The sequence below is a fragment of the Ipomoea triloba genome, chromosome 8 (genome assembly GCF_003576645.1).
Source record: "Ipomoea triloba cultivar NCNSP0323 chromosome 8, ASM357664v1".
NCBI lineage: Eukaryota > Viridiplantae > Streptophyta > Magnoliopsida > Solanales > Convolvulaceae > Ipomoea > Ipomoea triloba.
In genome coordinates this window covers 5,815,081-5,830,700 of record NC_044923.1, presented here as the reverse complement: position 1 = coordinate 5,830,700, position 15,620 = coordinate 5,815,081, and the positions used below count along the sequence as shown (strand labels likewise).

Below are 15,620 nucleotides of genomic sequence, written 5' to 3'. Positions count from 1 at the left end.
TTCAAAGGAAAACATCAGAAAACATGATCGATCCAATCAATTTCATCAATTGCGCTATATAATATTTGATCGATCCAATCAATTTCATCAATTGCGCTATATAATATTTGATGTTATAAATCAATTTCATCAATTGCGCTATATAATATTTGATGTTATAATATATATAATTGTATTGCGCTATATAATATTTGATGTTATAATATATATAATTGTATATTGATCCAAATATTCTTTAAATATTATAACAAATCCATTCCGTGCAACGCACGGACGAAAATACTAGTATAGTATAATATAATTAGGGGGTTCATTTGGTTTATTTCGAATTGAATTAATAGATTGTTCAATTTGGAAAAAACAATTACTAAAGCGATGTATCTACTTTTAAATTAAAGAATATATGTATTAAGGTGTGGTGCACAACATTGTTAACACTCCGTTGGAATTCAATCACGAAAAAAGTTGGATTGATATTCTCCTAATCTCATCTCACGACCCTTAGATTCAGTTACAAAAGTAGGGAATTTCAAGATCCAAATTGCTTGGACTTTGTAGAAGGGGTTGATGCATCACAAAAATTAGACAATTCTCGCCCTTCAATTCGGCCTAGCATTAGATTACGAAAGTGACATGGTAATCCTCTGAATTGGTGTTGTCAATTTTGGAATATGATGTTGAGTTCGACTCCCCTTTAATCTATAAACTTGACATTTCAATTGAATGTCACCTCACCCAAGTCCTACCTTTGTTATTTGATTATTTACTCATGACCCTTATTTTTCTCAATTTCATATCATTGCTTAGAGCATTCACATATGCGGGAGACTGAAATTGGTTTCTCTGCAAATGTAGTCCATTGGAAGGAGAGACTGAAATTGGTTCCTCTGCAAAATGTAGTTTTTGAAACAGTAACTCAGTAACCACCATTAGATTTGCCATCCCTACTGTGCGCCTGACACATCTATTTTTTTTTTAATCATATTTTTTTCCCTCTCCTTCCATTTTCTCTTTCTTAATCACTTACAAAAACTCCTTAAAAACTGCAAAAAAAAAACTCCATTGATACGGATGCTCTTAGCTTCCATCGACTTCCATTTTCCTTGTGTCTTGATACTTTTCGAAAATGATGCCTAAACTCCATCCCAATGAATAATAAAAATAAATTATTTTTGTTTGATCAACTTGGAAGGCTAGGACGGCTCCACCCACGACACCAATACCTTTGACACATAATTTATGGGCCCAACATTAGGAATGATTTGGATTTAATTATCACATAGCATAATAAAAGTTTGAGTTTTTTTCTTCCTAGTCTTGTGCAAAATGAAATGTTATGCATTAATATTGCTAGAGTTTATATTTTGGAAAGTTCACATTGTCTTAAGTCTTAACACTGCAAAATGCTCAAAACTCAAAGCATCAAAGCTAGTCAAGTTAAATTAGAAAGGACAAGAATCATAAAAACCATAAAATGTACCAATAGGATATGCCCCCAACAAAAAAATTAGAAAGGATTATATAAATCACAGTGTGCTCAAAGATACAACAATGGTTAACAAAATTAGATCATCTGCACTAAATTAAAACAACCAATGCACNGAAATTGAAGTTTGAAGGTCCTCAGTCACATAACATGAAGAGGACACATGAGATGCTTGAGGTAAATGCTCATTTGTAGTGCAGTGTTTCCAGTTTTAGTTTGCAATTTATAACTTAAATTAATGTTAAAAATTTTTGTTGTTTCTTCCTTATGACTTGCATAGTCAAATATTGATTATTTTGTTGTTTGCTGTTGAGAACTCACTAGGATTCTATTGGTTTGGAACTTTCTTTTTCCCTTGTTTCTTATTATAATATGAATGTTTTGGTTATGCTTTCCAATTGGTCAGGCTAAAACAGGAGGATTGGTGATTTGGAGATCAGGCAGTTCAATAGTGATATACAAAGGACTATCATATGCATTTGATTGTGTAAAATCATTTGTTAAACAAAATAAAGCTAATTTGGATACATTAGAATTGTCTCGAGATTCGGTGGATAACAGTGGAATTAAATATTTGAATGGAGTACATGGAACATCAAAGTCTTATTCGAATAGTCTAACAGAAGAAGAAAAGATGGATTTAAGTGAGCTCAATCTTCTTTTGGATGAGCTCGGCCCGCGTTTTGAAGATTGGAATGGTCGTTATCCTCTTCCCGTGGATGCAGATTTATTGCCTGCTGTTATTCCTGGATATAAACCTCCTTTCAGACGTCTCCCTTATGGTGTTAGACAGAATTTAAGAGACAGAGAAATGACATACTTTCGTAGGACAGCGCGAGGGATGCCCCCACATTTTGCGCTAGGTATGCCTAGAATTTTTTCCCCTTTACCTAAGAAACAAACATTAAGGGCATGAATTATCCTCCTTTTAGCTTGTTAACACATTTTATTTTGCATAATCCATCAGGAAGAAACCGAGAGCTGCAAGGTCTGGCTGCTGCAATGGTGAAGCTATGGGAAAGAAACGCTATTGCAAAGATTGCCATCAAACGTGGTGTGCATAATACATGCAATGAAAGGATGGCAGAAGAACTCAAGGTTAATCTGAAAATCAACTCCCCTAACAAATAAGACCTGCATAGATACAGATATCATGAAGTGGCATTGGCTCCCCCTCTCCCTCTCCTAGCAAGAAAACAATCCATAAAATTGAAGTGGTGAGGAAGAGAGAGTGAGAATTAAAATGAAGCAATAACTTTTTTCCTTTTTGTTTTAAAAAAAAAATTGAAGTTATCTATTTTTCTAGGGTTTATCAGTCTGGAAAAATGTCTTCAAGATCCATTTCTTGCTGATGATTGATTAACTTGTTCATCAGGTGTTGACGGGAGGAACACTCTTATCTCGTAATAAGGACTATATAGTCTTTTATAGGGGTAATGACTTCTTGGCACCGGCTGTTACAGAAGCGTTAAAAGAAGCAGAGACACGGAATACTCTTCAACAAGAACATGAAGAACAAGCACGACAGGCAGCAGCAACCTCTATTGTTTCAAACCGTAGGACTGCTAAAAGGCCATTGGTTGCAGGAACCCTTGCTGAGACCATAGCAGCAACTTCACGCTGGGCTAACCCACCCAGTAATCAAGAGATAGAGAAAATGATGAAAGATGCAGCTGAAGCTAGGCATGCTACTCTGATCAGATTTCTTGAATACAAGCTGGCTCTTGTAAGTTGCTGTTGCTTAAATGTGTAGGTTAGCTTAGAATGCCAGTGAACTGTTTTTAGTACTTTTTGATGTCTGCAGGCAAATAGGAAAGTGAAAAAGGCGGAGAGGTGATGTCTGCAGGCAAATAGGAAAGTGAAAAAGGCGGAGAGGGCTTTACAAAAGTTGCAGAAGAATCTGGAACCAGCTGAGCTGCCAACTGATTTGGAAACGTTAACTTCTGAAGAGAGGTTTTTATTCCGTAAAATGGGTCTGAGCATGAAACCTTTTTTGGTTCTAGGTAACAGAGTACTGCTGCAACCATCTAGTTTGCTTTCAAGGGTAGAACACGTCACTCAATTTTGTTTTGTTTGTATTCAGGGAGGCGAGAGGTTTTTGATGGCACCATACAAAACATTCATTTACACTGGAAGTACCGGGAGTTGGTAAAGATCAATGTAGAACGAAAAACCTTTCCACAAGTGAAACATTTTGCAATTAGCCTTGAGGCTGAAAGTGGCGGGGTTCTAGTATCTATTGACAAAACTACTCGAGGCCATGCAATTATCCTCTATCGAGGCAAGAATTATCAGCGACCCAGTGAATTCAGACCTAAAAATCTTCTAACAAGGAGGCAGGCATTGGCACGTTCAATAGAACTTCAAAGAAGGGAGGTACTTAATGTTGTGTTATTTTTCTATAGTATTTATTGTGTTAGGTCTCATTATTTGGCCGCTATAAATTGATCACAAATCTGTTTATTTATGCATTCCAGGCATTAAAACATCATATATTGGAGTTGAAGGATAAGATCGAGAATATGAAATCCGATCTGGTACATTTCCTCGTATTTTCTTGACAAGTGATACAGCATTTGGATCAGTGTCATTTGTTGCTCTAAATAATAATAAATTCTGCCGATAAATGTATAGGATGAAACGAAAACTGTGAAGGAGATTGATGAGGAGGCCTTGTACTCTCGGTTAGAAGCATTTGCTGATGACGAGGACATGGAAGAGGTGAGTGCCCCTTTTCCATTTCCCCTTAAAAGTTAACTTAAAGCTTCTCATCCAGGTTGACCTTCTTGAGCCTGTATCACATTTTCTGGAAGCTGCTCGTGTGAACTTGGCTCCTGAAAATTTAACTGTGCCTGAGATGCACAGAGCTGCCAACTTTTATTGTGTTCCACTTCAGGTAGTGTGCCAAGGTTGTGCTTATTGTCTTAAACCACTACTAGACAACTTTAATCACATAGGTTATATCTCTATCATTGTCATATTTCATCAATGGATGGTTGTGTTGATACTACAGGAAAATGTAATCTTTGCCTACATTGATCCATTCTATATATTATATTAATCCTGATACTTTACTACAAGCGGAATTGCATGGAAGCAGACACATACATATACATATATTATTAGGGAACTAATTTTATGATCCGATAAGTCATTTAATTCCAGGTAATGATCAGACCATAGGAATATCTCTAGTTTTCTATATCCAGAGCCAGACACAACACTTAAAAAGCAAAAATAGAGTACTATGTACTTTTTATTGCTTGTTTGTTGATTTTTTAATCTATTCCTAGGACAAACTGACAAAGCCAACACTTATCCTGTTTGCTGAACTATGAACTGAGCATTTTGTTCTTGGATAATTGAATGTGAAAGGACATTATGATTTTTTCTTGCTAGTGTTTTGTAATCTGTTACTCAATTTGTTTTTTTTTTTTTTTTTTTTTTGCTTCATTTAGGACTTCACTCCAGCCGGAAGATAGGATGTGATCATGGTCTGATCATGCAGTTTTTTGAGGGAATATGAATTCCAAATCCATTTTTCTTCCTTCCATTTATTTAAACTTTATTTTAAATGCAATTGTTTGTGGGACTGGCCACTATGAAGTTGTTTGGTTGGTTGAGGTTGATTGATGGTATAGGGGAGTGGAAGAAATGGTTCACACATCCTTTGGTTGAGGTTGGAAGTGACTAAGTGAGAGACAGTCATGCTGGTAAATGTTTAGTAAGTGGAAACTTAATGTCATTTAGAATCTTAATTTAAGACAATTTTGTCATGGGAATTTTTTTTATTTTTTATTTTATTTTATTTTATTTTATTTTATTTTTACATTCCTCTAGGGTAAGTAGCAATATAAAATGACATATGCCTCTATAGAATGGAGTTGCAGTTCCTAACACCTGCATGTAAAAGAAAGCTCTATATTTTATCTAATTTTGGCATAATCCTGTCCAGTGTCCACCTGCATGCAGTTCCTAACACCAGCTGTTATCAGGGTGGTGCCATAACTGTTTACATAGAGCCGTATTCAATAACTTGTAGGCTAATAAATAGAGATTGGATTGAGCTGGTCAGCTATAGGTAACCTGGTTTATTTCCTTGTGGTCCTTTGCTGACTAGGGCCACATGGCGGGGTTTACTCACACTCGAAAGGGTTGTGGGGTTTCCCTTGTCATCCAAAAAAAATTGGATTGGATTCCCTCTTATTTCGTGGATTTGCTATTGGGTACCTTAACAAGGTTAGAATTGTTTTCAAAAAAAAAAAAAACAAGGTTACAATTGGTGTCTTAGCAAGGTTTTTAGCAGACATAGTGATCATTCATTTACTGGAGTGCTTTAAGTGGGCATGAAAAGTGGATGATGGTTTTGACGGTGGAGGTTGTGAAACCAAATTTTGGACTTTTGGGCTATTAGGTTCTTTACAAACAGAGGTAGGGATACTGCTGGAAACTAGTCATCTAGATTCAAGAGTTATGGTTTCAGAAGAGTAGTATTTTTACGAGTTGGATTCTATCGAGAAAGTGAGAAACTGTTACTTGCACTGTTTTTGGGTCTAGTTGAGCAAGCTTTTAGCTTAAGTTTTGATACTTGAATTCAATTCCCGAAAATAAAATAGATGTTAAACACTAAATAAATTTAGTCTCTCAAGAGCAGAAATCTCAAAATTCTTAAGAAATACTCCTCCTGTCCCAGTTTATCAGTCTTACTTATTATTTATGGGTCAAACCAACTCTTTCTTCTTTGTTTATTTTCTTTATTATTTTTTACTTATTTTTAAATTTGATTTTTTGTGTTTAATAGTACTTTTAGTGTAGTTTCTACTTTCTAAATATATAAATTTTGCATATTAATATTAAATTTAATATTATGAAAAAATGAATTAAAAATAATTTCAGTCAAGCATGTTAACCGAACCGGACACATAAAATTGGACGGAGGGAGTATATGTATAAAGCTGGCGTCATTTGACAAAATCGAATGCTTCGAAATGAAATACAAATACTAGCGCGTGTTGAGGAGCCGATGCAGAGTTTCTTTGAAAAATTAAAGCTTAACCCATTGGCCCATTTTCCGAAGTCTATGCTGCTTTGAGGAAAATAGTTATGACATTCTCAGGATAAATATTAATTTTTTTTTGGTGAGGATGATAAATATTAATATTTCAAGACAGGTATGATTTCATCATAATAACTTTTGTATTTTGTGTCTTCGACTTATTGTTGTTTGTGCGGAGTGTACTAATGTGAAAGTGGCTTTGGACATTTTGCCTTTTTTCTGTACTAAGCATTATGTCTTCTTGGATGCAAAGAACTATGTCTTGGACCCAAACTTTAATTCTTTATAATTTTTTAATTTTAATTTTTAAAACCTATTGATCTTGTGAAGAGTATTGTAAATTTACTACGTTATACTAACTGGGTTTCACACCTCAAGGATTTGTATTGGAAAAATGAAGATAAGAGCGTCACCAGATCAGATCAATATATTTCAAGGATCTCTTCAATCAATGTGGACTATACATTTATACAGTGAAGGTATGCTCAGATCATTATGACATTCCATGTGTTGGGTAGTCACTACTGCATCAACGTGTGATATGAAAAACACAAAAAGCTTGAAATTAATCTGATACGCTGACCTTGTGCTCTACACTGCCCTGTTAAGTCTATATAGTACATGCTTGTTAAAACTCTACTATAATATTCCATTTGAATGAGCAGTTAGGCAGAATTCTCTAGGCAACATGGCAATCAAATAACTAAATTGTTCCTGTGATATGTTTTGAGTTTTGCATCGAAAATTTGATAATAATGGTCTGCTAAAACTGATTCCTAAAGTTATTGTTATAATAATAGTCTGTTAAAATTGATATTTGATTACTAATCTGACATGAACCCGCCGTCCTATTGTAGGATCAGAAGGGATTTCCTGATGAATTATTTGCCGTAAAGATGTATGCATTGTGAATTATTGGCCGTAAAGATGTATGCATTGACAACTGAGATGCCAAGACTACCCACCGGTAAATCTAAATCTAAGCGGCTGTCTAATAGACTTGCCATCATCCAGTGAAGAATATGGTCTTGGCTTCTGAAATTCTGTTTTTTTTCTTTTGGAGGCAATTTTGAGTGGTTTCAAACTACTCTTTGACCATCTCTCTAATATAAGGGAGTTACTAATTGGGTAGTCTGTTACTGAAAATAACATTTCTTTTATGTGTTAGAGTCTTGAAGATTAGAAGCATGGCTTGTTTTAAATATGAGACTGACCCTTATGGTAGTGAATTATTATTATTCTATGAATATGAACATTCAAGTTGTGTGAATGATTATTATTTGATGAACATTCAAGTTTTGATTTACGAACAAAATAAAAAAATTATCTCAATATATAATAAAAATAATTATTCATGCCCGGGTAATAGGACAATTATTTGTTCTAATTCAAAGGAAAACATCAGAAAACATGATCGATCCAATCAATTTCATCAATTGCGCTATATAATATTTGATGTTATAATATATATAATTGTATATTGATCCAAATATTCTTTAAATATTATAACAAATCCATTCCGTGCAACGCACGGACGAAAATACTAGTATAGTATAATATAATTAGGGGGTTCATTTGGTTTATTTCGAATTGAATTAATAGATTGTTCAATTTGGAAAAAACAATTACTAAAGCGATGTATCTACTTTTAAATTAAAGAATATATGTATTAAGGTGTGGTGCACAACATTGTTAACACTCCGTTGGAATTCAATCACGAAAAAAGTTGGATTGATATTCTCCTAATCTCATCTCACGACCCTTAGATTCAGTTACAAAAGTAGGGAATTTCAAGATCCAAATTGCTTGGACTTTGTAGAAGGGGTTGATGCATCACAAAAATTAGACAATTCTCGCCCTTCAATTCGGCCTAGCATTAGATTACGAAAGTGACATGGTAATCCTCTGAATTGGTGTTGTCAATTTTGGAATATGATGTTGAGTTCGACTCCCCTTTAATCTATAAACTTGACATTTCAATTGAATGTCACCTCACCCAAGTCCTACCTTTGTTATTTGATTATTTACTCATGACCCTTATTTTTCTCAATTTCATATCATTGCTTAGAGCATTCACATATGCGGGAGACTGAAATTGGTTTCTCTGCAAATGTAGTCCATTGGAAGGAGAGACTGAAATTGGTTCCTCTGCAAAATGTAGTTTTTGAAACAGTAACTCAGTAACCACCATTAGATTTGCCATCCCTACTGTGCGCCTGACACATCTATTTTTTTTTTAATCATATTTTTTTCCCTCTCCTTCCATTTTCTCTTTCTTAATCACTTACAAAAACTCCTTAAAAACTGCAAAAAAAAAACTCCATTGATACGGATGCTCTTAGCTTCCATCGACTTCCATTTTCCTTGTGTCTTGATACTTTTCGAAAATGATGCCTAAACTCCATCCCAATGAATAATAAAAATAAATTATTTTTGTTTGATCAACTTGGAAGGCTAGGACGGCTCCACCCACGACACCAATACCTTTGACACATAATTTATGGGCCCAACATTAGGAATGATTTGGATTTAATTATCACATAGCATAATAAAAGTTTGAGTTTTTTTCTTCCTAGTCTTGTGCAAAATGAAATGTTATGCATTAATATTGCTAGAGTTTATATTTTGGAAAGTTCACATTGTCTTAAGTCTTAACACTGCAAAATGCTCAAAACTCAAAGCATCAAAGCTAGTCAAGTTAAATTAGAAAGGACAAGAATCATAAAAACCATAAAATGTACCAATAGGATATGCCCCCAACAAAAAAATTAGAAAGGATTATATAAATCACAGTGTGCTCAAAGATACAACAATGGTTAACAAAATTAGATCATCTGCACTAAATTAAAACAACCAATGCACACCCTCTGGCTACTGATTTCTCTCGTCACCAAAAAAAAAAAAAAAAAAAAAAAAACCAGTTCTAATTCCAGTACTACCGAAAGGGCTTCAATGAGCTATTTGATTCCCTACCTAAAGTATTCATCCCAAACTGAACAAAATAATCAACAAACTTTCAAACTATTCTTTCAAACTAAATAGATGACAGATCCTCATATATAGTTTTGATACCTGGCCTCTCAGACACTGAGCATATGCATCTCAAAGCTATTCTGGTCACCTCCTTAATTTGCTTCTCCGCCACCGGATTTCCCATCTCGGGCAACACCACCGCGTCATAACAGTCCGAACCGTGACCCTCTCCCGCCTTCAGCCTCACCCAATCCGTCAAATCCACGCCCCCGCCTTCCCCGGAAACCACATCGCCCGCGCATTTTCCAGTCACGAGCTCCAGCATGATGACCCCAAAGGCATATATGTCCGATTTGAACGAGGGCGTTGGCTTCTTGGATGCAGCCAGCTCTGGTGCCCGGTATCCCAAGGCTGCAGCATCGAGAATCTGTTCTGTGGTCCCCGCTTGAGTCATGAGGCGATGAAGACTGTAGTCACCAACCCGGGCATTGAGGTCTGGACCATCCAACAGTATATTGGTCGCTTTAAGGTTCCCATGGGGAACCTCGCGGTCAAAATGGAGATAGTTCAGCCCTCGCGCAACATCAACAACTATCTTTAGTCTTTGGGGCCAGGTTAAAGGCCCTTTTCTTCCAGGTCGATCTGAGTGTAAGTAACATTTTAGCAAAAAGATATAAAACGAACAACTAATAGCTGTTTTCTAAGAAATATAATGGTGTTAGAAGAAGTTAGAACAGCAATGCATCAAATACACATTCACATTTAACCTAATAGGGTAATGCCGTAATGGTGGAGAGCAAAAAGATTTCGGTCATTAAGTACTAAAATTAAATCATATGCAGAGATTCTTACGTTTTATGAACAGATACTACATTGCAACAGAGTCAATAGTACTCAAATAAAAAAAAATTAAATCATATGCAGGTAGGAAAATAAGGGCAGCAAGACTTAAAGCGGGGGCATAGAGGTTACCATAAAGAAAACTCGCTAGGCTTCCAGGGGATATGTAATCCGAAAGAATTAGCTTCTCGTGCTGCGTGGGTCCCCAGTAGTACCCTCTTAGTCCTACCACGTTCGGATGTCTGATATTCACGAATTTCTTAGCCTCCTTTGCGAAATCCTTTCTCTGTTTAGCCACTCCTTCCCTCAACCACTTAACAGTCAAAACGAGGCCACTTTCCAGTGTTGCCCTGTAGGACGTTCCATGGCTGCTCCTGCCCAACACTTCGGCTGGGGCCTTTGATAGTTCCTGTGGCGTAAACGAGACTGTGTCGTCTAGAAAGTACAGCTCACCAGGCAGACGATCGGGAGACCTGCCATCCAATCTTGCAAGGTTTTCAGCAGTGTATGAATCCCCAGACTCGGATGACCACGAGAGATGGCTAGTTTTAGACGGGGAGAAACTTGCTATGGCCGCTGCTGTTTTCTTATCGGGACTACTCATTGTCTCGGGAAATGATCCCTTTCGCGAGGCAATAAGATCCTCGGCTGAAACAACTAAATTACCAGCACCCTCTCTTCTGCTAAAGCTAGAAGGATTCGAAGCAGCCTGGCGGTGGATGTCTTTGTCTGTAACATGTGGCTGAGACCTCGATCTTTGCATGTAGTAAACGAAAATGCTGAGCAAGATCAAGATAACCACCGCCACGACACAAGAAACTATTATTATCACATTTACAATAGTTTTCAGCGGCTTCCTTCTGCAATCTGCCACTTCACTGTTGCTCGAACCCGGAGGAGCATTTGGGTATTGTAGCTTTGAATTGCCAGGGTAGAAAGACGAAAGTGGAAACTTTCTCAAATTTTCTGGTACAACACCAGAGAAATCATTGTTCGTCGCATTAAAGACCTGGAGGCTATCGGGCAGATTTTCTGGCAATGGACCTGTGAAATGATTGCGGGAAAGATCAAAGGAACTTAGAGTGCTTAAATCACCAAGAGTAGTTGGCAGAGAACCAGAAAAATTATTCCCCGCTATATCAACCACTTGAAGCCCAGACAACGTCCCGAAACCATCAGGAAACGAGCCAGAAAGCTGATTATGTGATAGAACAAGAACGTGAAGGTTCGAAGTGTTGGAGAGAGGAGAGAAATCGATGCCTCCAGAGAACATATTGTTCTGCAGGTGAAGTTCTTCAAGGGTAGGTAATGTTAGAAGAGCAGTAAGAAAAGGCCCGTCCAATTGGTTGAAGCTAAGGTCAAGGACTGTGAGTTTAGGAAACTGTGTGATAACTTTCGGGATCGAACCACTCAGGGTATTCTGAGAGAGGTTGAGGAAATTTAGACGCAAAAACTGAGCAGTGACTTCAGGGATGGTTCCAGTCAAACGATTTTGGCTGAGATCAAGAAATTCGATATCTCCCCATTTCTGCATTCTCGTCAGGTTCCCTTCAAACCGGTTGTTTGAGAGGTCAAGTATCACGCAACTTCCCGTTACTATTGGAAGCTCACCAGAAAGTGCGTTCGAGGATAGGTTGAGGACAAGCAATGATGTTGTTGTTATCATCCTTATTGTCCCTGTAGAAGCAAAGTATAGCTTTCAGAAAGATTGAAACTGAACATTTTTGGTACACTCATAAAGCCATACTAGTAGTTCTAGTTATCAGCAATGCAAACATTCATTCAAAAAAAGGCATAGATGCTAACGAGAAAATAAAAAATAATACAAGTAACAAATGGCCACTTAGGGAAATAAAATTAAGAACCAAAGCAAAATTTTACTTCTTGGAACTTAAAATTTACCTGTGAGGTTATTGCCACTTAAATCCAACTGGGTTAGAGCCATGGAATCCCCTTTTAGAAGACCGTTAGGGATGAATCCCGAGAATCTATTGTTGCTGAGCTTAAGAACCTGAAGATCATAAACAAAATTGAAGCCAGGTAATTCCCCTGAGAATTGATTGTAGCTGAGATCAAGCACCTTCAAGTTCCCAAATGTTTGGGCTTCGCCCCCGCTTACAAGTGACCCCGTAAGCTGATTATGGCTAAGATTTAAATACTCGATACTCTCAGAAATGCGCGGGAGAGAACCAGAACTCACAAGCAGATTCCCGCTAAGATCAACATGAGCTGCTTTAGTAAACAGCAAGAATGTTGCATCTAAATCACCTTCGAGCGCATTACCACGCAAGTCAAGTACCTCGAGACTTTCCATCAGCTCAAATCCCTTAGGAATTTTTCTCGAAAACCCATTCATGGATAGGTTGAGGTATACCAAACTAGGCAGCTTGGTCAAAGACGATGGCACCGGCCCAGACAAGGAATTTCTACTCAAATCCAATGACTGGATTGAGGTGAGCCCTGAAAGTGTATCAGGAATTGAGCCAGAGAAATTATTCCCGGCTATCGACATGTTCTTCAAACTCCCCAACTGCCCCAATTGTGGTGGCAAATGTGAGGAAAACAGATTATCAGAAACATCCAAATACTCGAGACTCTTGAACTCTGCTATGTTGTGAGGTAACTCCCCCGAAATCGAATTGTTTGCCAGCGAAAGCTTCGCGAGCATTGTGAGGTTAGAAAACACACTCAAATCCACATCTGCAGACAATCCTAGGTTGTCAAGGACAACAGCTGCAACATTACCACCATTACACATAATGCCATTCCAAGAAGAAGGGCAGCCATTGAAGTCAATGGACTCCTCATTCCATGATCTAAGCACAAATCCAGTTGGGTCATGCTTGATCCCTTTCTTGAACTCAAGCAGTGCCAAAATGTCCTGGGAAGGAAGTTGCCCCAGGGCATACACAAAATAAAGGGCAAATATTAAAAGCCTAATTAGCTTCATCCTAACCCTCCCTCAGTAACTAAGACTCAAAAACAACACTAAATAAGCTATCAAATGCTTAATCTTTCAATGTAGAATCAAAAAGAAATCCAAAGGGCAGATTCTGAGAACACACAAATCACCCAAACTCAATACACAAATTATCTCAAGGCAACAAAACAAGACCCTGTGGGCTCAGGATTCAAAAGAAGTTGAAGAATCAGGAAATGCAAGAAAATATTGAGCAAATGAACACTTTGTAACTTGAACTCAATGCAGGAAATGACAGAAGCAAACCAACCAGACAAGCAGAGTTTCAGAGATCTAACCAAGAAAAGGAAAGAACACTGAGCATCTTTTCACCCAGCAAACCCCATTGGTACTTCAAACACAATGAGGTTCACTAAAACCTGTCCCTTTCAAAGATTCAATCTTTACAGCAACCCAGAAACTAAAACTTTTGAATTTTAAACACCCCTCAAACACAGATACATTCCCGTGAAAACTGAGGCTCCCCAAATCTGCATTCAAGCTGTGCATTAAATGCCATAAAATTGAATGGAATGGGTACCTCCTTGGCCTTTAAATGTATACTAAAGTTGTAAACCATGGTCTTTCTGTCAGCATTGAAGTGAGAAAAAGGCCAAAAACCCCCCAAGGAAACTAGAGGCTTTGAGCACTTGATGCAACTGTTTTTAAAAACAAAAATTTCTCTGTAAAAGAGACAGCTTGTGGGGAAAGGCCAACACGGAGCACTAAATAATGTACTGTATCGTTCTTTACTTTAAATTCTTGATTACAGTAATTAGGCTTTATTCATTAGATTAAAATGGGGATGAAAAAAAAAAAAGAAAAAGAAGTTAATAAGATAACAAAAAAGCATGAATCTTGATTTATGGTGTATTCTTTCAAGAAAACTTTTGGATTTTAATTATTAAAAAAAAGGTAAATGAAATGGTGTGCAGGCGTGCAGCCAAACGAGGGGAGAAAGGAGATTAGCGGGAAAGAGGAGTGATTTTGTCAGTAAAGAGGCTTTTCTACCCGCCAAAAGGACAAGGGAATCTTGTCAATGCCATGGTGGACGTGAAATGGATTTATTAAATCTGCTTTCAGATTTCGTGGGAACAGTGATGCCCGCCTGCTTCTATTGAGTGAAAAACTCAAAATGGGGAAGAGATTAAAAGGCGGGTTCACTAGTTTTTTTTTTTTTTTTTTTTAATTACTACTAATTCTTTTATAAGGTAGATGACAAATTATGGTTCACACAATGCTATGTGAATCATAACAAAAAAAATATTTTTAATATATTAAAAATACATTATTCGTGTACTAAATGTATATTATACTAAATAATATATTTTTCTTGAAAATAATATACATTTTTAATATACTAAAAGTACATTATTCGTGTATTAAATGTGCATTATACTAAATAATATATTTTTTTCTTAAAATAATATACATTTTTAATATACTAAAAGTACATTATTTGATAGTATAGTCCACACATGTAGACTCCATACAATAATGATTAAATATAGAGTATGTCTGTCTATACATACTTTGTTCCTTCACTTGGGTTCAAACTCACCTGGGAGTCTAGGACCTCCCAATCTCCCATTTGAAAGAGTTACAAAAATGTTATTGAGCTAAAATTAAGTTACTTTGAGGGTTGATTGCTTTCTAAATTTAAATATATAATATTTTTTTCTAGTGAAAAAAATAATGTTTTTATATGAATTAATAACTATTATATTTTTTAGGATTTTAAAACCTGTTTCACCCATTGTATACTTTTGTGTAGTAATTGTGAACATTTCCTTAAATCAAAATATATATTACAAGTTACTTAATAAGTAGGTGTAGCATATCAGTTCGAATCTTACTAAGAAGAGTTTTATGATTTTGTCAGACACTAATGTATTAACATATTTGAGAGGATCATAATTTAATCATCTATTTCCCTCAAAAATAAAAATAAAAATTTACTCATCTATCAAAACTATAGAGTAAGGCACATAAAACTCTCAAGTTTGGGGTGGGGAACCCATATTTCCCTTTGACTAGGTTTTATAAACAGTAGTCAAATAATGGTGATGATTCTTAGATCTGCACTCTGACTTGAAGTGGGGACGGCTGTGTCGTGAGATGAATGCAAAAGTTTTCCTCAATCTTTTCATGTCATATCATATGCAATAATTTTCTTTCAACAAAAATAACAATTTGACTTCTCTAGAATAATGATAACATGTAAAAAAGAATATAAAAGGTATTTTTTTTCTCAATTGTATTATAATGGTAAATTCAATCATTTAATTATAAGGGTTTTTTCAAAA

The 15,620-nt window shown here is 36.3% G+C and overlaps 2 protein-coding genes and 1 long non-coding RNA gene across 3 annotated transcripts; 2 read left to right on the top strand and 1 right to left on the bottom strand.

Annotated features, from left to right (window-relative positions):
- The first annotated feature begins 1,608 nt into the window (after positions 1–1,608).
- On the top strand, positions 1,609–5,268 carry LOC116027673 (CRM-domain containing factor CFM3, chloroplastic/mitochondrial-like). The gene is made up of 9 exons (XM_031269385.1): positions 1,609–1,663; positions 1,893–2,349; positions 2,454–2,584; positions 2,862–3,212; positions 3,333–3,489; positions 3,570–3,862; positions 3,964–4,023; positions 4,121–4,207; positions 4,945–5,268. The coding sequence occupies exons 1-9, from the start codon at positions 1,637–1,639 to the stop codon at positions 4,966–4,968; spliced, it is 1,587 nt and encodes a 528-aa protein (XP_031125245.1). The 5' UTR covers positions 1,609–1,636; the 3' UTR covers positions 4,969–5,268.
- A 1,077-nt stretch (positions 5,269–6,345) lies between these two features.
- Positions 6,346–7,830, top strand: LOC116028029. Its single transcript, XR_004100048.1, has 2 exons — positions 6,346–7,021; positions 7,400–7,830. It is a non-coding gene; the product is annotated as an uncharacterized LOC116028029 (long non-coding RNA).
- A 1,463-nt stretch (positions 7,831–9,293) lies between these two features.
- On the bottom strand, positions 9,294–13,968 carry LOC116026843 (LRR receptor-like serine/threonine-protein kinase GHR1). Its single transcript, XM_031268257.1, has 3 exons — positions 12,258–13,968; positions 10,488–12,032; positions 9,294–10,157 (listed from the first exon to the last, which is right to left on the bottom strand). The coding sequence occupies exons 1-3, from the start codon at positions 13,303–13,305 to the stop codon at positions 9,577–9,579; spliced, it is 3,174 nt and encodes a 1,057-aa protein (XP_031124117.1). The 5' UTR covers positions 13,306–13,968; the 3' UTR covers positions 9,294–9,576.
- Between the last annotated feature and the right edge of the window lie 1,652 nt (positions 13,969–15,620).